The sequence below is a fragment of the Lithobates pipiens genome, unplaced genomic scaffold, assembly GCF_037356315.1.
Source record: "Lithobates pipiens isolate NorthernLeopardFrog02 unplaced genomic scaffold, aLitPip1_a1.2 Scaffold_18, whole genome shotgun sequence".
NCBI lineage: Eukaryota > Metazoa > Chordata > Amphibia > Anura > Ranidae > Lithobates > Lithobates pipiens.
The window spans coordinates 624301237-624324365 of NW_027507758.1; the positions used below are offsets into that span (position 1 = coordinate 624301237).

At 46.3% G+C, this 23129-nt stretch overlaps 1 protein-coding gene across 1 annotated transcript in view; it reads left to right on the top strand.

The window, feature by feature from the left end:
• The window catches only part of LOC143986867 (uncharacterized), a 173717-nt gene that overhangs the window by 43106 nt on the left and 107482 nt on the right, over nt 1-23129 (top strand). The window contains exons 9-15 of the mRNA XM_077485273.1: nt 538-1532; nt 7326-7385; nt 11585-11716; nt 11847-11981; nt 12068-12191; nt 12308-12625; nt 13872-14992. Of these exons, the coding sequence (XP_077341399.1) occupies nt 538-1532; nt 7326-7385; nt 11585-11716; nt 11847-11981; nt 12068-12191; nt 12308-12625; nt 13872-14992 (2885 nt within the window). The remainder of the gene's footprint in view (nt 1-537; nt 1533-7325; nt 7386-11584; nt 11717-11846; nt 11982-12067; nt 12192-12307; nt 12626-13871; nt 14993-23129) is intronic.

A 23129-nucleotide genomic window follows, 5' to 3' on the forward strand; every position in this document is an offset into this window, starting at 1 on the left:
ACTTGATTGGAGCACAGACTTTTACATGTTGATAATAATGTGATCACATCTTCAAACTTTGGAAAATTTAAACAGAAAGTGATAATGAGGGAGGAGTGAATATCCCAATGATGGGGGTCTTCAGGATCAGTCCAGTCTTCATCTTGGTTGTTCTCCCCCCATCCTCACTCTCTGACCTCTGGTGGGGCTCAGCCCCGCTGTTATTCATGACTAAATCATGGACTAAATAAGGAAGTGCAGGACTTCTTGTGTTGGGAAGATGGCAATGAGTGATAGAGGGGGAGGGGACACTCGTCCTATAATCCCCTCATCACTGTCACTCCTATAAAAGACAGTTCTCGTTGTTTCCTCACTCTCTGACTAAGGTCCATGAATAAAGAAATGATCTGGTAGGAGATCAGAGGACCCATTTACTAGTTACCTTGAGGGGGGAATTGTAAGATCCTCAGAGGCAAAGCTGCCTGATGTGGGCGGAGTCCTGGTTTAGGGGAACCAATCAGCTCATGTCTAGTAATAATCTTTGTATTTCTATTTTAGTAGATGGACGGGAGATGAGGAAAACCTCAGAGGATTGTCTCACTTTGTCTCCAGACTGTAAAGTAGAAGATGAGGACATCACACAGTATAGTCCAGGAGAAAACCCGACTACCTCAAATGTCCATCCGGCACCACACAGTGTAGATGGACCATCGTATTCCTCTTATCCTGAGGAACCTCAGACTGTGAGGGACGGTGCCGTCCTTCCAACGGAGAAGAGGTTTTCCTGTGCTGAGTGCGGGAAATATTTTCGCTATAAATGCAGATTTATTGCGCATAAAAATTCTCATACGGGTAAGAAGGAGTATTCCTGTCCCGAGTGCGGGAAATGTTTTTTGTTGAAATACAGTCTTTATAGACATCAAAGATTGCATACGGATGAAAAACCATATTCCTGTTCTGAGTGCGGGGAATGTTTTTCACAGTTACCCCACCTGTATACACATCGAAGATCGCACACAGGTGAGAAGCCACATTCCTGCCCTGAGTGCGGGAATGGTTTTTTACGGGCATCCCAGCTTTATAAACATCAAAGGTCCCACTGTGGAAAGAAGCCATTGTTTTGTTGTCCTGAGTGCGGGAAATGTTTCTCGGATCAGTCCCAGCTTAATGAACATCAGAGGTATCACACAGAGAAAAAGCCTTATTCCTGTCCTGAGTGCGGGAAATGCTTTTCGCGGAAGTCCTGTCTTACCAAACATCAGAGATCTCACACAGGGGAAAAGCCATATTTCTGTTCTGAGTGCGGTAAATGTTTTTCATTGAAGTCCAATCTTTCCAAACATCAGAGATTTCACACAGGTGAGAAACCATATTCCTGTTCTGAGTGCGGGAAATGTTTTTCATTAAAGGCCAGTCTTTCCACACATCAGAGATCTCACACGGGTGAGAAGCCATACTCCTGTTCTGAGTGCGGGAAATGTTTTACAGTGAAGTCCAATCTTTACAGACATCAGAGTAGAAGAAGACACTTTCCTGTCCTAAGTGAGGGAATTGCTCCTCACTGAAGTCCTGTCTTCCTGTACATCAGGGATCCCACACAACCCTCGAGGTATATTAGTGCCTTGAGTGCGGGAAATGTCTTCTATATGAATGTTGCTGGACATCACATCTCTCATGTGGGGAAGAAGCACACCCTAATATACACCTCAGATATACTCCATGGCTGATCTTCATCACGTAAGAAATGGTTCATAAGGAGATCAGAGATCACCAAAGACATGGATGAAGTGTTGTACTGTGTTGGCCATTGATAGCAGTAGAAAAAACTGTGTCTAATATGCTTCAGTTTGTGAATGAACAGGGGCCCTCTGTATAGATCACTTCCTGTTCATTCATCTTTAGCGCATCTGAGGCTGCAAGGAAAAAGTCTGATGATAGCAATTGGCACCATCTAGTGGCTACATATGGTATTTTACATTTTAGATTAATGGAAAACAACTCCCATTCACACAGAAGGAATGTACAAGCACTTTCACCAGATGAATTGCTATGCACTTTTTTTATTTTAATGAATAGACACCTAAATGTCAGGAGAGCTTTATTTAAATATGGGGGAGTATGGTGCAACTAAATGAATAGATCGCCTAGCAATGTTATTACCAGGCTGCAGCTAGGGGGAGCTCTAATGTTTAGCGTGTGACCACAGCAGAACAATTCCATGTTTTTCTACAATATTTTATTTATTATTATATTTGTCAGGTAGGCTGTGCGGGGGCCCCATGATTTCTACCAGCAGTCCAAACTGCTCAAGTCTCAATATTCCAGACAAGTCCTTTTCCTGTCCAATTGGATTTCTACCTTTTACTATTTCCTGATTTTTTTTTTTTTTTTTATGCAATCTTATTAAAAGTAAAATTATAATAAAAAATGTTACTGAATGAAAAAAAATGGTGCTTGCTGGTGCAATGACGAGAAACTTCAGTATCCAAACATTGCTCATAGGGGACGTTTAAGAAGCCTCTACAGGTCATCAGTTTTTAGAATTCACCCTGAATATTGGCTGAGAATTATTGCTCTCGCTCAAGTATGCGCGTCGCTATGTAATGTTGTCGGCGGGGCCTACTGCGCCCAAGTGCGGGACCGGTAGCAAGCGCTCGCTAGTGCCCACAGAGGCGGGTTGAGGTTGACTTTAATAATTATACAGAACTAAGGCAGCACTCCATCCTAACCCCTTCCTGCCGCCACCTCCTGGCCCTGACTGCTGTGGTTGGCAGTCACGTGATCGCAAGTATGCCCGATCGCAAGCAGGGAGTGCGTTCTTATCGAAGTAAAGTGTTTTACATAGGGACGCATATATGGCGTCAAAGCCCACCCGATGAGAGGCGGCATGTAGGTTTATAGTGGGTGGGAAGTGGTTAAAAGAGAGGATCCTCTGCTAGAACACAGTAACCCCGTGGGGTTAATGTTTTGTAATCCGTGGCACGCTTCTGTTTTACTTCATTGATCACTATGGACACAGTTCCTCGTGATGCTTCTAGGGCTGAAACAACTAATCGATTAATCGACATCTAATCGATTACTATTTCGATAATCGATTAATCGGCCAGTAACAAAATGGGTTTAAAGTTAATGAGTCTGATATTTACCAGATTGGCCCTTTTATAGTATATCTCTACTCTAAGCCCTTGTACACACGGTCGGAGATTCCGACGGAATGTGTCCGATCGGACCGTTTTGTCGGATATTGCGACTGTGTGTGGTCTCCATCGGACTGTTTCCGTCAGAGTATCCGACGGACCAAGTTTTCCAACTTGTTGGTAAAATTTTCAGACAAAATGCTCCGATCGGACATACTCCGATCATGTGTAGAGAATTCCGATTGGACAAAGTACCACGCATGCTCAGATCAAATTCCTACACCAAAGCTATTGGCTACTAGCGTGAACGTAGTCCCGTCGTAACGAAATAACGTCATCACGACTGATTTTCCGACAACTTTGTCCGACCGTGTGTATACAACAGTTTCGGACAAAATCCAACGGATTTGGTAGTCGGAATCTCCGACCGTGTGTACAAGGGCTAATAGTATATGCAGTATATATCCTCTAATGGTATGTACAGTATATCTTTCCTCTAATAGTGTATATACACTATACAGTATATCCTCTAATAGTATATACACAATATCTCTCCTCTAATAGTATATACACAATATCTCTCCTCTAATATTATATACAGTATATCTCCCCTCTAATGGTATATACAGTATATCTCCTCTTAGCCCTTGTACACACGGTCGGACATTCCGACAAAAAAATCAGTCGGATTTTGTCTGACGGATTTTGTCCGAAACTGGAGTTGCATACACACGGTCGGACAAAGTTGTGGGAAAATCGGATCGGTCAGAACGTGATGACGTTATTTCGTTAGGACGGGACTACGTTCAGGCTAGTAGCCAATAGCTTTGGTCTAGGAATTTGATCGGAGCATGCGTGGCACTTTGTCCGATCGGAATTCTCTACACATGATCGGACAAAGTCTGATCGGATCATGTTGTCGGAAAATTTTATAGCTCAGCTCTAAAACTTTGTCGGTCAGATATTCCGACGGGAACAATCCGATGGAGCCCACACACGGTCGGATTATCCGACAACACGGTCTGATCGGACAATTTCCGTCGGTACAAGGGCTAATAGTTTCTACAGTATATCTCTTCTAATAGTATATACAGTATATCTCTCCTCTAATAGTATATGCAGTATATCTTCAATAGTATATACAGTATATCCCCTCTAATATATACAGTATATCTCTTCTATCTGTTATTCTCAGAGTGGATTTGATATTTTGCTCCAAAACCATATAGTTGGTTATTTATATTTACGGCTCCATATAGAGATATTTTAAGAATAAATTGCCTTTTTTTTAAACTTTACATATTAACTAAACTATACACCACACTTTTTTTTAAGGTTATTAATCGAAACAATAATCGGTCAACTAATCGATTATAAAAATAATCGTTAGTTGCAGCCCTAGATGCTTCAGAATACTCTACTTCTTTCACTGTACAGCATTTCTGAGTCGGTATTGCAGAGCGTGTACTGGACTCCACCAACTCAGTAGCCTGTCACCTCACTCCCAGTGGCATTGATCCATATGTTACGCATGGATTCTACGAAGGCGAACTCTTGAACATATCCCTTGCTTACTCTTCTCCCGAGGCCTCGCTCCATCTCCTGTGACTCCCAGGCTATGTCCCTAGGGTCCCTGGGGTACCCTGTGTCACAAGGTCAGTCCTGATATGTGAGGAACTAGTCTCTAGAAAAAGCCTAAGCACCAAGCTCCTTCACTACCAGGGCCCCTGTTAAACCCTGCCATGTCACCCGCTTCCCCACTGGCTGGTTGCTTATGCACCGGACACTAGCACTGTAGTATTGACCACGACAATATAGCCTCCCTCTGGACAGAGTCTCTGCTCATTGAACACTGGAAAAGCATCTTCATTAACTGGATTACCCGGGACAGTCACAATTTCTAGTAATTGTCCCGCTACAGCTCAGTCCCGGATTCTGGGCTGTGAGGAAAGTAGTAGAGTCATGTCTTCTAAAGACATGCTGTCGGGCGATGTATATATTTAAAAGATCTGAATACCCTTTCAATCCCCCCCAGCAGTCTTCTGCACAATCGCTCTGTGCCCTCCTGCACTTCGATCCTCCTGCAGATTATTTATAGAATAATTTATGTTTATGGAGAATTGTTATTTTGTGTTTACTAAAAGTTAGGCTCGGTTCACTCATAGAGGTGCGACCAAGCATGGGCATAATTTTCACACATCCCATGGAAGACAGCCCATTCATTTCAACATAGTGCCCACTGTCATACCCTCCACACTCCTCTCCTGTACTATACTGCTCACTGTCATACCCTCCGCACTCCTCTCCGGTACTATACTGCTCACTGTCATATCCTCCACACTCCTCTCCTGTACAAACTGTCCACTGTCTTAACCCCCACACTCCTCTCCTGTAAATACTGCTCACTGTCATACCCTTCACACTCCTGTACATACTACCCACTTCCATACCCTTCAAACTTTTCCTGTACATACTGATCACTGATATACCTTCCACGCTCGTCTCCTGTACATACCGCCAACTGTTATACTAGGGTTGCCACCTCATCCCTTTAAACCCAAACACATATGAATTACACAGGTTCTGAGGCTAAGTTAATGGCAATAATGCACTAAGTGAGTTTAGCTACCACTTTAATCAGCCAAAGAACCTGTGTAATTCATATGTGTTCATTTTTAAAGGGATGAGGTGGCAACCCTATGTCATAACCTCCACACTCATCTCCTTTACTTACTACCCACTGTCATACCCTCATCTGCAAGTGCCAGTCCCGTAAGTGATTAGCACAACATGGGAAACACGATGGGGGTTGTGACCAATGGGAGAAGATCCCCTTTTATCAGTGGTCGGTGTAGTGGTGCCTTACCGTGGTGTTTTATGGGAGAAGGATGCCCTTATATAAGTGATCAGTGTGAGAAGGAGATGTTTTTCAACAGTGAGAAGACTGCCCCCCGCCCCTACAGATCATTGATGTCAGTTGTTACTAGGCTTGTGCAATTCGTTTCGTAACGAATCGAAATTCAGCCGAATTTTGCATCTTTCAGACATTCGGATGCATCCGAATAAAAAAATAACGAATAACAGCGAATACGAAAGAAATATAACGAATGAATTTGAAATGATTCGGTAATTCTTTAAAGATCTAATGAAACAAAAGGTCAGCTCAAAGTAAATCTTATAATCCAATCAGCTAATTAATTTTGTGCCGGAGGATGGATTACTGGCAAAGTGCATTCCTGAGAACTGAGTTAGAAGGGTGTTGTATTGTATTTGAGCCGAGGAGAAGAGACGTTGTCATTGTGTGTGTTAGAAGATTCAATAAACAAACAACTTTCCAAACTACGATTCATTATCACGAATGTCTATACATACATAAATAGCGAATTTCAACAAATACGAACGAATGAATTCGACACTCTACGAATAATAACGAATTATCCGAAAACGTATTAACATAACATAACGAATAGAACAGAACTAAATGATGTATTTTACGAATGACAACGAACCGAAACTAAACGAAATTTTCCTTTGTGCACAAGTCTAGTTGTTACTGAAAGACAGAAATTGTTGATTGAACAAGGGGGCCCTAGGACCCTTTGGAGGAACCCTAGCTGAGAAAAGCTGGACTAGGCAATAATATATTTCTATCCCGCTTGGTGGGAGTGGAGATGACTTCATCTATGAGGAAATACAGTACATACACTATGAGACGTTTCTAAGGGAGCAGTTCCTCTGAGCTCCACAAGATGGTGAGCTCACTTCTACCCAGACAGGAAACACACACACACACACACCCAGGCTGAATACCCTATAGTCCAATCAGACTGATGTTGAGGTCAAAATCTGGAATAATTATACCCAAACCAAACTGCAGTTCAGGTGTAACATTAAATTTCAAAAACATAGTGCGTGCTCTTCAGGAGCCGGTGCTACATATATAATATGAGGTCAAACCTTTTGGAGTTTCAGTTTGTATGCAATCAGGTAGGCCCTTGCACTACATGGTTTTGGTAAATCTAAAAACAAAAATCAGCAGAAAATCTGATAGTGTGTATGGGGCTGTACTGTACACAGCACAAGACATTTGTCGGGGCTGCAATTCCTCTGAGCTCCACAAGGTGGTGATCTCACTTATATTCAGGAAGACGGAAAGTCTCTATTGAACACACACAGGAAGTGATGTCACGTACAGACAGGAAGTTTTGGGTGAGAGGTGAGTCGGGAGGAAGTAGAGTGGAGACATTGCTGGAAGTGGCAGTAGAGGAGGTAATAAGATCTTATTTTCTATTTACACCCAGTAACCCCCCGTCATGTCCGTCCTCTTCCTCCATAGTCACTGTGATGTCATTTATCTCCAGCAGATGACGATACACACATATATAGTGTGGAAACCTAGATTAACCCCTTCAGGGGCAGAACATTTCCCCCACTTATGGGGTCGAAACATTCTCTTCATTTTTGAGATACATTTTAGTAATATGTTCCTCTAAACATTTCCCCACTTAAGGGGCTGGAACATGCTCTTCATTTTGGAGTTGAATTCTAGTAATATGGTCCTCTAAACAAACAGCACTGACAATAAATAGACAAGACAATGACCATCCTGACCATACATGGGCCTACAAAGTGCAATTATTGCACTACACAGGCATGGGGTTGCCACCTCATCCCTTTAAACCCCAAAAGCATATGAATTACACGGGTTCCGTGGCTGGTTAAGGTGGTAATTTAAACTCACTTGTGCCTTATCTGCATTAAATTAGTCTCAGAACCCATGTAGCTCATATGTGTTCAGGTTTAAAGGGATGAGGTAGTAACCCTAAACATGGACAATCGTTACACTATTGTAATAGAAAAATGTCTACGCTGGACTGAAAATTCACCTACTATAGCAGCAACACCATGTGAGATATACACCATCAACCATAAAAATTCAAAAAGGTTGCGCTTATACAAAATAATATTACACAAATCTGAAGTAATTCAATTTATTTTCTAAATAAATCTTAAATCCTGTGAAAAAGTTTTAGATGACAATTCATAAAGATATAAATAATAAATGAATATTCACTAATATGAAAAAAATTAATTTACGTGAACTTACGTGAATATGTTCTTAAACATCCCAAAAAACTCAAAAGAAAATTCTTATGAAAAACATAAATCCAAACACGGAAAAGGAAACATATATGGAAATCCGTCCACAGTCCGTGAAAAAATTTTGAATGACGACTGGGATATTGTCCTCAATAAAGTGACTTGTGCCGAAGAAATTTTTCCACAATAAGATGATTAGTGCTGAGAAAATCCCACCACCAGATGCAATGCACGCTTACCAGCTGCGAGAAGTTCAAGCGCATATGGCCATAACCCGGCCGGGGGCCTTTCTCCTTGAAGGGGTTTCCACACACACTCCAATCCTCTGGATGATCCGATCGGTGAGATCCTCTGGCAAGGTCACCCGGCTCCGCTTAATCAGCTCTCTACTGATACCATGTGGTATGGCGAAGGGTAAATCGTCATTTGCTCGAAAGAAGGAAAAGTGGAGCAAACTTAGGTAAAACCCGTAGGGCACTTTCATTAAAAAAAAGTATCAACAAAAAAACGGTCGTATAAACATAAAAAGAACATTTAAAACTTGCATAGAATCTGTTTCCGGCCGGCTACAGAACACACGCCCGTGCTTAGATAAAACGGACGTAGCGCGCAGTGACGTCAGCACGTCGCTCCTCCCTACATTACACTATGCAGCCAACCCAACGATGGAGTGCAGCAGTCAACCGTATGGAGCATAGAGCCCCTTACATTGCTGGTCAGGTGGAAGAAAACATTCCCCAGCCTGCTATGAAGAGTATGTTCCATCATTGGTGTCAGAGGGAGGAAAATGCTGAGGGAAGTAGAGTGGCTGAGAGGCTGTGAAGGGTAAGGGATAGACTGAAGAACTATAGATACCCCTATGAGGTTAGTGGGGCCCAACACTCAGGGGATAAAGGGGCTGAGAACTTTGCGGCCCCTGAGGAGTACTGAGGCTAAAGGACTCTGGGCTCTTGATAGGGTTGATGGGCAGCAGGGCTCTGAGGGAAAAGGGGCCTGTAGGGCTCAAAGGGATTTTAGTGTAGAGAGAGGTCTTTTATTTGTTGTTCGTCCTCCCACCTACACTTACATTTCAGACCTCCTTGCAAAACTCCTGCCAGGAAAGAGCCTCCACCTTCTTGCCATCTCACTGCTTAAATAAAATTTTTCAAGATACCGAGTGGAATAAAGAAGAGCAGTGCATTGCCCCTTGGTGGACATTCGTTCTTAGAGGAGGTCTGAATGTGCAGCATTATCTAGAGCAGGAATCATTAGATAGCGGACTGAGTCACTGTTCTATATGGACCACCGTGATCCCACCATTTAGGAGCCAGTTCTTTTTCCCTGCCTCTGGTTGTAGGTCCCATTTAGAATCAAAATCTAGCTCTAACCATGTAATGGCAATTCTGTAGATTTGACCATGTTCCAGGAGAACATCTGTGCTAAAAGTGTGAAGGGGGACCAGAGGTGCATGGGGCTGTGATGTGAAAGGGGGCTTGAGGTGCCGGGGGACTGTGATGTGAAGGGGGACAGAGATGGATGTAGGGGGGCTGTGAAGTGAATGGGGGGGGGGCAAAGGTGCAGGGGGCTGTGATGTGAAGGGGGACCAGGGTTGCAGGGAGCTGTGATGTGAAGGGAGGTCAGAGGTGCAGGGAGATGTGATGTGAAGGGGGGGGCCAGGGTTGCAGGGGACTGTGATGTGAAGGGGATAAGAGCTGCGGGGGGATTGAGCTGTGAAAAGGGGCAGGGTGAATTGCAACTGTGGGGTATTGCAGTGAAGGAGGGCAGAGGATACTATTGTGAAGAGGGGTTCAGAACACTACTGTGAGGGGAAACTGATGAGAGGGGGGGGGGGGATTGTGATATGCAGGGGAACCAAGGAAACTGATGAAAGTATGGGGTTTTAAAAAAAACGGGCTGTGATGTGACAGATGCATTGCACAAGCATGTGTGTTGGACCATCACTGAAATAAAAAATTTCAAATCGGACCTCTGTGAATTTTGATTCAGTATCCCTGATCTAGAGGGTGGTCAGGGGTCGGTACTATGTGTTGGGGGTGAGGCAATCCAATACCTTCCCATGACACAGGGTCTGGCAATGCCCAGTGCTGGAATTCAGAGCACCAGGAACTTAAAGCGGTAGTAAACCCGCAAATTTTTTTTTTTTTTTATTTTTTTTTTTTTTTACCACCTGCAAAGCAAAAGGCATAATGAGCTAGTATGCACCGCATACTAGCTCATTATGAAATACTTACCTTAGAACGAGGCCCCCGGAATCTGGCCCGATCCACGCCGAGGGAGCTGACATGCTCCCTCGGCGTTTCTTCCGGGTATCGTGGCTCCGGCGCTGTGAGTGGCCGGAGCCGCGATATCGTCACTCCCGCGCATGCGCGCGGGAGATTTCATCCCGGCCGAGTTCCGGCCACTGCCGGACTTTCAGCCGAGAATCCCCTTGTGCGCATGCGCTGCTGCAGTCAGCGGGGCATACCGAGGGGAATATATTTTTTTTTTACCTACAGGTAAGCCTTATTATAGGCTTTCCTGGAGGTAAAAGTAAAAAAAATGAGTATACAACCGCTTTAACCACAACTCTGTACAATGTCCTGGATACTACAGTGTACTTGACATCCAATAGAGGAAGGCTCTCACCCCTTCTGACCTCCTACACACACTGGGCTGCCATTGGAGGGAAGATAACAGACTCTCCCCCAGAGATCTCTACTCCACCATCATAATCCTGTGGGGACTGTGATGGACTCAACCGGGACAGGGGCTTATGGAGGGGACTATGGGTTAGCCTTCTACCTACTGATTATGGCCCATGGAGGATAATCCAAGGATTTTGTCTGCTTCTCCTGGTCAGAGCATGGAGGAGAGCCGGGTCCTGAAAACCTTTGACTGGCTGGGAGTAGTTACCGGATTTATTCTGCCGGGAAGTCCCCAGAACAATGGTGTGTCTATGGGAACATTGTGTCGGACAGCTTGTGTAGATGCACCTTCACCAGGCAGGGATATGGAACTCTGCTTGGGGATATTTCTTATCTTGCCCTGGGTAGTCCTCGGGAGCTGCATATGGCAGCATTTGCCCATTTTGCTACTACCAAGTTTTATACTATTTCCTGCCGAAGATGTGCTACTTGGTAGCCTAGATCCAAGCTGGATCTGGAGTGGTACATTTAAAAATGAGTGGTGTCATGTACTTTATGTTTTGAGGGCTGTTCTGGGATCATGAAAATGTAGCAAATAATAAACAGTCCAAATGAAATGTGTCCCGATGGGGGGCAGTAGTTTTCCAATGTACATAAACCCTCCTATTACCCCCCCCCCATATCCACATCCTTTTATTGTGTGACCAATACCATCCAAATAATTCTTACTTTCATTTCTCAAAGTTATCCGTCTACAAGGAGGAGACCTGTATAGATCAAATGACGGCACCAATGAGGATGGAGGAGGACCGGAGTCACATGACTGAAAAGATACTAAACCTCACCCTGGAGATCATCTACCTGCTGACCGGAGAGGTGAGGAGGATTCTGGGAGGTCACATGACATCACTCTCTTATCTGTTAATAAAACACAGACCTGACCGGAGAGGTGAGGGGGATTCTGGTAGTCACGTGATATTACTTTTTTTTTTTTTTTTTTCTGCAGATGTTTCCTCTTATGAAGTCAGGTGATGATATGACCATCACAGCGCCTGCATGTGACTCCCTAAAACCCGAGAGACACAACATGGAGAAGATTCTAGAAGTCACCAAGAAGATGATGGAGCTGCTGACAGGAGAGGTGAGCGGTGCTGGGAATTCTGGGACATTATCCAGTAACAGACAAGGGATGTGTCTGGATGGTGACTGTATCATTGTGTGTGTCAGGTTCCTATAAGGTGTCAGGATGTCACTGTCTATTTCTCCATGGAGGAGTGGGAGTATTTAGAAGGACACAAGGATCTCTACAAAGACGTCATGATGGACAATCAGCCGCCCCTCACATCACCGGGTAAGAGGAGACTTTATTGTAAAGGAGAGAGCAGTACGGAGGCTCCACCTAGATCCCCCATCATCTGATAAACACATAGAAACAATGTATTCAGTCAGTGTGTGTGTTTCCTACAGATGGATCCAGTAATGGGAACCCACCAGAGAGATGTCCCCGTCCTCTGTATTCCCGGGATTCCACACAGGAAGGTCACACCATCCCCCACCATCAGCAGGTAGATGAGGAACAATCACTGATAGTATTATCTGCATTGTTACCATTGATGTCATTTTTAATATATCTTCAGAGTGGAGACCTGAGAGATTCTAAAGTTGAGGTTAAATCAGAAGCAGAAGAAGAAGAGAGGTATGTGAGGGATGATCAGCAGTCTATGGAGGAGGATGGAATAACGGGGACATTTATAGAGGAGGACACTCCTACAGAGATCAGCACAGGTGGGTCATTAACACTAAATACATTCCTCTACCCATACTGCTCACTGATTGGTCCAGAGTAGGGCAAGGACTGGGTGATATCAGCCTGTAATCCCCTGGTCACTTTCCTGAGCTGTGTTCCCCGTCCTGTATTCCTGGATTTCTCTCCGATAATCTTCCTTCTCTGTGCTGCAGACACAATTTATGCATCTAGACTGGATTTATGGAGATTCTGGGGTTCAGCTGGCAGCAAAATATTGATTTTCACCCTAGGTGTTGCTGACCATTGGGAATGGGGAATGTTCCTTGGATCTTTTGCACCATGTCTGGGTCTAGTAAGATCTCTGACAGAAGAATTCTCCTAGGGTTACTTTCTCTGTTGTCTGTGCCAGGTGGAGGGATATGTCTGTATAGTCTCAGACCCAAGTCACTGAGTGCAGTCTCAGGAGATGGGAGGCAGCGGTGTGGGACGTCTGCAACTTGTCTCATGTAAACATTTCATCTTCCACTGATTACCGAATACCAATATTATGAGTCCTGACCCTTACACTATATCATTTATTTTGTATATTACATACTCCTGACCCCTGTACTATATACTCTGTTTTACATTACATCATTCTGAAGCTATATAGTCCAAACGTTTGTATTCTATATAATATGTTGTGCATTACATAGGCCTTACTTCTTTCGTACCCATTTCCTACCAGCTGGACATTTTATATCTGATGATGTGATTGGAGCACAGACTTTTACATGGTGATAATAATGTGATAACATTCTCAAACTTTGGAACCTTAAACAGAAAGTGATAATGAGGGAGGAGTCTATAACCCAATGATGGGGGTCTTCAGGATCAGTCCAGTCTTCATCTTGGTTGTTCTCCCCCCATCCTCACTCTCTGACCTCTGGTGGGGCTCAGCCCCGCTGTTATTCATGACTAAATCATGGACTAAATAAGGAAGTGCAGGACTTCTTGTGTTGGGAAGATGGCAATGAGTGATAGAGGGGGAGGGGACACTCGTCCTATAATCCCCTCATCACTGTCACTCCTATAAAAGACAGTTCTCATTGTTTCCTCACTCTCTGACTAAGGTCCATGAATAAAGAAATTATCTGGTAGGAGATCAGAGGACCCATTTACTAGTTACCTTGAGGGGGGAATTGTAAGATCCTCAGAGACAAAGCTGCCTGATGTGGGCGGAGTCCTGGTTTAGGGGAACCAATCAGCTCATGTCTAGTAATAATCTTTGTATTTCTATTTTAGTAGATGGACGGGAGATGAGGAAAACCTCAGAGGATTGTCTCACTTTGTCTCCAGACTGTAAAGTAGAAGATGAGGACATCACACAGTATAGTCCAGGAGAAAACCCGACTACCTCAAATGTCCATCTGGCACCACACAGTGTAGATGGACCATCGTATTCCTCTTATCCTGAGGAACCTCAGACTGTGAGGGACGGTGCCGTCCTTCCAACAGAGAAGAGGTTTTCCTGTACTGAGTGCGGGAAGGGTTTCCATTCTGAATCCAAACTTAATAGGCATGAAAGATCTCACATGGGGGAGAAATCATATGCCTGTCCTGAGTGCGGGAAATGTTTTCTTTTTAAATCCAATCTTAATGCACATAGAAGAACTCACACAGATGAAAAGCCACATTCCAATCTTTCTATACGATCTCACACGGGGGAGAACTTGTACACCTGTCCTGAGTGTGGGAAATTTTTTTCAGAGAAGTCACATTTTTATAATCATCAGAGATTGCACAAAGAGGAGGAAAAAACATATCCCTGTTCTGGGTGCAAGAAATGTTTTTCAATCAAGTCCTCTCATTCCAGACATCAGCGATTGCACACAGGTGAGAAGCTGTATTCCTGTCCTGAGTGCGAGAAATGTTTTGTACAAAAATCAGGATTCGACGCACATCGGAGATCTCACACGGGGGAAAAACCCTATTCTTGTCCTGAGTGCGGGAAATGTTTTTCAGTGAAGTCCAATCTTCACAGGCATCAGAGGTGTCACACGGGGGAGAAACCATATTCCTGTGCTGAATGCGGAAAATGTTTTTCAGATAAGTCCAATCTTTATATTCATCAGAGATTGCACACGGGAGAGAAGCCATATATCTGTTCTGAGTGCGGGAAATGTTTTGTACAAAAACCAAAGCTTGTCAAACATCAGAGGACTCACACGGGGGAAAAGCCGTACTCTTGTCGTGAGTGTGGGAAATGTTTTTCAGATAAGTCCAATCTTTATAATCATCAGAAACTGCACACAGGGGAGAAGCCATTTTATTGTTATGAGTGTGGGAAATGTTTTACACAGATGTACATTCTTTCCAGACATCAGAGATCTCACACGGGGGAGAAGCCACGTTCTTGTCCTGAGTGAGGGAATTGCTCCTCACTGAAGTCCTGTCTTCCTGTACATCAGGGGTCCCACACAACCCTCGAGGTGTATTAGTGCCTTGAGTGTGGGAAATGTCTTCTATATGAATGTTGCTGGACATCACAGCTCTCATGTGGGGAAGAAGCACACCCTGATATACACCTCAGATATACTCCATGGCTGATCTTCATCATGTAAGAAACAGTTCATAAGGAGATCAGAGATCACCAAAGACATGGATGAAGTGTTGTACCGTGTTGGCCATTTATAGCAGTAGAAAAATAAAAATGGAGTCATTACCTTTCATTGGCTGAGTACATTTTGTGGTATCGACATGGAGGCCTATTTAAAAAACAAAACAAAAAAACATTGAACTAATGTTACACACATTTGCCCAGCCATGAGAAATATTAGATTTATTTTTTTCATACATTGATTTCCTATGATAATTGGCTCGTGACCATAATGCCATATCATGCTCTTTTTACTGATGGAGGTATTTCAAGAAAAATACCTCATTATGACCACTAGATAGCGCTGATGATCATAGGAAATCACAGTGTTCAATTATGGCCTGAATATATCACAGCTGGGGAAATGCTCATCACGTTCGTCCAGTCACGGTCCTCCAACAAATGTTCTATCTATCTATATATATATACAGTGGTGTGAAAAAGTGTTTGCCCCCGTCCTCATTTCCTGTTCCTTTGCATGTTTGTCACACTTAAGTGTTTCGGAACATCAAACCAATTTAAACAATAGTCAAGGACAACACAAGTAAACACAAAATGCAATTTGTAAATGAAGGTGTTTATTATTAAGGCTGGGTTCACACCGCTGCGGGGGGAGAACCGGATGTGATTCGCACAGCAAATCACATCCGATCTCCGTAGCGCTGCGAGTTCAGCCATACAGATAGTATGGCTGAACTCGCAGCGGTCCCGCAGCAAACTCGCACGGGACCCTTTTTTGGGTCCGCAACGGAATCGGATCGCATGGGGGTTCACACCATGCGATCCGATTCCTGTGCGAGTCGGCAGATCGCACTGCGATATGCCGACGGATCTGGGGGTGTCATTAACATAACATTGACACCCCCAGCCGTCCGCATAGGGCAGTGTGAACTGCCGGCGGGAGTAATGCGATGCGGGAAAACGCCGCGGATTCGCAGCGTTCCCGCATCGCAGCAATGTGAACCTGGCCTTAAGGTGAAAAAAAATCCAAACCATCATGGCCCTGTGTGAAAAAGTGATTGCCCCCCTTGTTAAAACATACTATAACTGTGGTTGTCCACACCTGAGTTCAATTTCTCTAGCCACACCCAGGCCTGATTATTGCCACACCTGTTCACAATCAAGGCATCACTTAAATAGGAGCTGCTTGACACAGTAAGGTCCACAAGAAGATCCTTAAAAGCTACACATCATGCCGAGACCCAAAGAAATTCAGGAACAATTGAGAAAGAAAGTAATTGAGATCTATCAGTCTGGAAAGGGTTATAAAGTCATTTCCAAAGCTTTGGGAATCCAGCGAACCACAGTGAGAGCCATTATCCACAAATGGCGAAGACATGGAACAGTGGTGAACCTTCCCAGGAGTGGCCGGCCACCCAAAATGACCCCAAGAGCGCAGCGACGACTCATCCAAGAGGTCACAAAAGACCCCACAACAACGTCCAAGGAACTGCAGGCCTCACTTGCCTCAGTTAAGGTCAGCGTTCATGCCTCCACCATCAGTAAAAGACTGGGCAAAAATGGCCTGCATGGCAGAGTTCCAAGGAGAAAACCACTGCTGAGCAAAAAGAACATCAAAGCTCGTCTCAATTTCTCCACAACACATCTTGATGATCCCCAAGACTTTTGGGACAACATTCTGTGGACCGATGAGACAAAAGTGGAACTCTTTGGAAGGTGTGTGTCCAAGTATATCTGGCGTAGAAGGAACACTGCATTTCATAAAAAGAACATTATACCAACAGTAAAATATGGTGGTGGTAGTGTGATGGTCTGGGGCTGTTTTGCTGCTTCAGGACCTGGAAGACTTGCCGTGATAAAAGGAACTATGAATTCTGCTGTCTACCAAGAGATCCTGAAGGAGAATGTCCGACCATCTGTTCGTGTACTCAAGCTGAAACTAACTTGGGTTCTGCAGCAGGACAATGATCCTAAACACACCAGCAAGTCCACCACCGAATGGCTGAAGAAAAACAAAATTAAGACTTTGGAGTGGCTTAGCCAAAGTCCTGACCTGAATCCTATTGAGATGTTGTGGTATGACCTTAAAAAGGCCGTTCATGCTCGAAAACCCTCTAATGTAACTGAATTAGGACAATTCTGCAAAGATGAGTGGGCCAAAATTCCTCCAGGACGCTGTAAAAGCCTCATTGCACGTTATCGCAAACGCTTGGTTGCAGTTGTTGCTGCTAAGGGTGGCCCAACCAGTTATTAGGTTTAGGGGGCAATCACTTTTTCACACAGGGCCATGATGGTTTGGATTTTTTTTCACCTTTAATAATAAACACCTTCATTTACAAATTGCATTTTGTGTTTACTTGTGTTGTCCTTGACTATTGTTTAAATTGATTTGATGTTCCGAAACACTTAAGTGTGACAAACATGCAAAGGAACAGGAAATTAGGAAGGGGGCAAACACTTTTTCACACCACTGTATATATATGACATTTTGGTTTCCTTCATCAGGCATGGCATCATTCTGATGGCAGATCATGGTCCTGCACTTATGAGTCCAAAGATAATCTTATTATTCCCACTTTGCGCTAAACTCAACCCCCCCTTGTATAGTAGCCAGGAACATGTCATAATATACTGTATCTGCTTCTCCTCCAGGTACTCCGGTTTCCTCCTACACTTCAAAGACATGCTGGTAGGTTAACTGTCTCCTGTCTAAATTGGCCCCAGTATGTATGAATCTGAATTTGGGGCCTTAGATTGTAGACATGGGCGCCGTCAATAAATTTGTTTCGTTCGGTTCCGTTACGGTTCGTATTAAAATTAATTCGTACTTCGTATTTCGTGTCCGAAATTCAATTTCAATTCGTACGAAATACGAATTGTCGTTAGGTTCGTTAACTTGTACGAACGTACTTTACGATGAATTTAAAGGCAAATATATACCTCAATATGGCAGTCGATGCTGATGGAAGTTTGGTTTTTATCCGAAATACAAAATTCCGTTGAAAAATTTCCTATCCGAAATACGAATTTTCGTTAGATGAGGGGCTCCCACCATCCCTGTGCTGTGCTGACTTCCTCCTGGGGATTCGTAAACAAAAGTTCATATTACGTACAAAATTCGGAACCGCATGGCAATTCGTATTTCGGATCCTCCCGAACGTACGAATTTAGGGATATTCGTACGAATTTGAGATTGATATGAAACGAATCGCACATGTCTATTAGATTGTAAGCTCCTTGAGGGCAGGGACTGATGTGACTGTACAATATACATGTAACTGTTGGTGCTATATAAATCCAGAGAGGACTGTAGAGAGAGCAGACTCCAGGGGAGCGTAGCGGAGGGCCGGACCTGACAGTGTGTCTAGTGACACACTTGGCATGACGTGGGTGAGTGGAGCAAAGGGGCGGGGTTGTAGTCAGGGGAGCGGCATTAGAAGAAGGGTGGAGAAGCCGATCGGGGCAGTTCCAGAGAGTGCGGCACACGAGGAGGCAGGTTTTGGCACTGCTCCTCATTCGGATGGAAGATGGCGGACGTCTGAGATCTCTTATCGCAGTTGCGGGAGGTGGCAGCATCTAGAGGGCCCGACTGGCTCGAAAGCCAGATCGCGGCCGTGTTAGCGGAAGGCGGCGGTCCCACGGCGGGATTCAGCGAGGCAGCGCCTGGCAGGATCTCCAGGCCACCTTCAAGGTATTCTCCTGGGCCGGTCACAGGGACATCTAGGGTCACCAGGAGTCCAAGGGGGGAGCTCTCCACCCCCCCTGCAAAACAGAGCCAGTATTTACCCTCGGCGGGGCCTAGGCGGCCTGCACGCCACAGGTTCAAGCCGGTGGTCAGGGCCACGGGCCAGCAAGGCGCCGCTTCCCAATGTTGGAGGCCCAGCTACAGACACTTCCCCCAGCAGCTCTGCACGAGCTGAGGGGGGCAACGAGGCGGAGAGCCAGGGATCCGGGGGGGGGGGGGAGCACTGACAGGAGGGTGGACAGAACATTGGGTGCTGCAGCTGTGGTGGTCCCCCCAGCAGCTCTGCACGAGCCGAGGGGGGAGGACAGGGGGCCGGCAAGCGTAAGTGCAGCTTCAGCCAAAGTGGGAAAAGGGTCCTGAGCAGCAAGGCACATGGCAGTGACTGTCCCCCAGCAGCTCTGCACGAGCCGAGGGGGGAGGACTGGCGGCTGGCAAGCAGAAGTGCAGCTTCAGCCAAGGTGGGAAAAGGGTCCTCAGCAGTATGACGTTTGGCAGTGACGGTCCCCCCAGCAGCTCTGCACGATCTGAGGTGGGTGGACAGACAGGAAAACGGGACACAAGCGGGAAGAGGCGCAGGTCACACAGCGGGTAGGCGGACAACAGCCGGCGGTTTCCGGACGTGTCATACTACAGAAGCGGTGCCCAGGCCAACCCAGAGCCGCGGGACTCAAGGCGGCACGGGGCTATGGGCAGCAGCAGAGCGGAGGACGGTAGAAGAATCGCGGTACAGTCGCACAGCATCAAGGAGTTCCTCGCCTGGGGGGCTTCCGTTGGTATCCGAGCGGGAGGAGGAGAGCCAATACAAAGGGGAGATATTGGATTAGGAAGAGGAGTCCAGACAACCGCTGCCATTGAGGGAGGTCAGCACAGCAGCTGTGGGGAGGTCGCCCAGTCAGACCGGTAAGTCAAGTGATAATGTTGCTTTTACCAATGCTTTGCAATGTTTGCTGGGGGTTGTGTCTGCTGGGGAGGAGGGGCGGTCCCTCCCGCACCGCTGTTGGAGACTGCTGACCAACCGCGGGCTGGGATCGGGCCTACAGGAGGGGGGTCTGGGGGGCAGATGCAGGAGTTACTGGAAGGTTTGTGGGTTTTGGTGGGGTGCTTCGGGGGAGGGCAGGGGCAATCCTCGGCAGGGGCACAAGGGGTTACCAGTGGGGGGGCATCCGGAGTGGCTGGGGGGGCGACACCCAGGGAGGAGGAGGTTGTGGTGGCCCAGGTGACTGTGCCGGCCACTACGATGGTGGCAGGAGCGGAGAAGGAGACTCAGAGCGACAAAGGGTCCACGGAGCCGACTGCAAGGGCTCACATCGCAGATGCGGCGAAATGCGAGGTGCATGTATGCTTCGAGGGCCCGTTGGGAGCACACTTGAAGCAGGACGTACAGGACAAAATTTGCAAAGGGGAATACGTGGAGATTTTCTCCTTATTACCTCTGGAAAAGTTTAACCTAGATAGGGTCAAGCCGGACGACTCTAAAAAGGAGGACTAGGAAAAGAGGAGATACCGGTTAATCCCGCAGACATTTGCCAATTGGCTGCAAGCGTTTGCCATTATGGCTAGCGTCATAGATACTATCGGGGAGGCGCATAGGGCTTATGGAGGCTCGGCTTGGCTGCGTTCCGACGAGCAGTTCCGCCAACGCAGGGCAGTTCGCCCCGCTCTTCGTGGGACCATAAAGACATTAGCCTCTGGATGAGGTTTATGGCGTTTGCGCAGGCTCCGCCTCTGTTATTTCAGGGGGGGGGGGCGGGGGTAGCCACTCCTCGGGACAGCCAGCCGGAAAGAAATGGGGAGTGTGCTGGCAATTTAATGAGGGCTCATGCAAGTTCGGTGGAACGTGTAAATTTAAGCATGAGTGCTCAGGGTGTGGGGGAGCCCATACACTCGCCAGGTGTTTCAAGAAAGGAAAGCGCGCCGGAGAGCCTACTCACAAGAGGGACGACTCCGGTGATGTGGGAAAGGATGCACCCTTTCCTAAGTAGGTACCCGGATAGGGCCGCGGCGGGTTTGATCTCTGAGGGGTTTAAACAAGGGTTCAAAATTCCGTGTACATTGAAGGTGGTGCCACCGATCGCAAAAAATTTAAAATCGCTGTTGCAACACCCAGAAGTGGTTACGGACAAGTTGTCGAAAGAAGTGGCTTTGGGGCGCATGGGGGGGGGGGGGCCATTTGAGGTTAAACCGCTTTCGGATTTAGTGATTTTGTTCCCAAAAAGGAGCTGAATAAGTTTCGGCTGATACACCACTTGTTTTTCCTTTAAAGGGGGCTCGGTGAACGATTTCATTGACCCTGAGGCCTGTACGGTGTCATATACATCATTTGACGCAGCCGTCCGGTGGGTCAGGCGATACTGCCAGGGGGCCTTGATGGCAAAATCGGACATAGAGTCGGCATTTAGGCTCCTTCCCGTTCACCCTGAGAGTTTTCGTTTACTGGGTTGTTGCTGGCAGGAAACATTTTACGTGGACAAGTTTTTGCCCATGGGTTGTTCCATCTCCTGCGCAATGTTTGAGGCGTTCAGTTCCTTTTTAGAGTGGGTGGTTAGGGACGTGGCAGGAATAGATTCCGTCATCCATTACTTGGACTATTTCTGTGTGTGGGCCTCCCTTCTTCCAATGTGTGTGCGATTTTGCTATCCACGTTGCAGCACATTGCAAAGAGTTTTGGAGTGCCCTTGGCAGCCGAGAAAATGGAGGGCCCACGGACAGAGCTGAGTTTCAAAGGTATTGTGATCAACTCCATGGCTATGGAGTGTAGGCTACCGGAGGAGAAGCTAAGGGACTTGCAGAGGAAGATTAGGGAGATCCATGGTTTAAAAAAGGTTCAGTTACGTGCGTTGCAATCGTCATTGGGGAAGTTAAACTTTGCATGCAGGATCATTCCCATGGGCAGGATTTTCTGTCAACGGATGTCGGCCGCTACGTCGGGGGTGAAGGCTCCTACGCATTTCATTCGGCTGAACAAGGATCACAGGGAGGATCTGAAGGTATGGTATCAATTCCTCTTGGTATACAATGGCAAGTCGGTGTGGATGTCAGGCCCGGTGAGCAATTTAGATGTGGAATTGGTTACGGACACCGCGGGATCCAAGGGCTACGGAGCGTTTTTTTCAAGGGCAGTGGACCGTGGAACCATGGCCACGGTCCAGGGTGGAGGCAGGTTTCATTAGGAATTTGGTACTACTGGAACTTTTCCGGGTGGTGTTGGCGTTGGAATTGTGGGGGCAGGCCTGCTGGAATTTGAAATTGCGGCTGAACTGCGATAACATGGAAGTGGTTCAAGTTATCAATAGCATGTCGGCGTCTTCACAACCTGTCATACGGCTGATGCGACAGTTGGTGTTGCGTTGCTTGCAATTGAAGGTTATTCTCTATGCAGTGCATATACTGGGGGTGGACAACACTTTAGCTGATTCTCTGTCTTGCTTCCAGTGGGACAAGTTCAGGGCTCTGGCGCTGGAGGCGAAGAAGGAAGGAGTCCCTTGCCCGGGCTGGATTTGGGAGCTGCCGTTGGAATCGCAGCGGAATGGATCTAGCGGTCAGTAAGTGTGTCCACATGGTCGGCATATGTGAAGGTATGGAAGGAGTGGTCCGCTTTGGTGCAGCAGGTGGGGGTCAGGATTAACAAGGCTGCGGTGCAGCTGTTGGTGCTATATTTTGTATCCAGGAACATGGAGGCGCGGAGCTCGATCTTGTCGATAGAAAAGAAGATGGCGGGCTTGGCGTTTTGGTTTAAGTTGCGGGGGGAGGTGGATTGGACAAAGGATTTTTGGGTTAAGCAGGCTTCAGGCTTTAAAGGGGTACCGGAAGGAACATGGGAGCAAGGCTACGCGGCGGCCTGTGACGTTTTCGAATCTGTTGGCCATCTGTGCTCAGCTGGAGTCGGTGTGCTCCTCAGACTATGAAGGTTTGCTGTTTTCGGCGCCGTTTTCGCTGGCCTTTTTCGGGCCGTTCTGCATTGGGGAACTGGTTTGCCCTTCAAGGGGAGTGGTAGGTGGGATGTTAGTACAGGATGTGCAGGTTTCCGAGGGAAAGGTGTCATTGAAGTTGAGAAGGTCCAAAACAGATCAGAAGGGGCGAGGGGTGTTAGTGTGGTTGTACGCGTTGCCGGGCTGTGCAGTTTGCCCGGTACAGGTGGTGGAGGCTTTTCTGAGAGTTAGACCAGGTGGGGGTGGGCCTTTCCTTGTGCATGCAGATG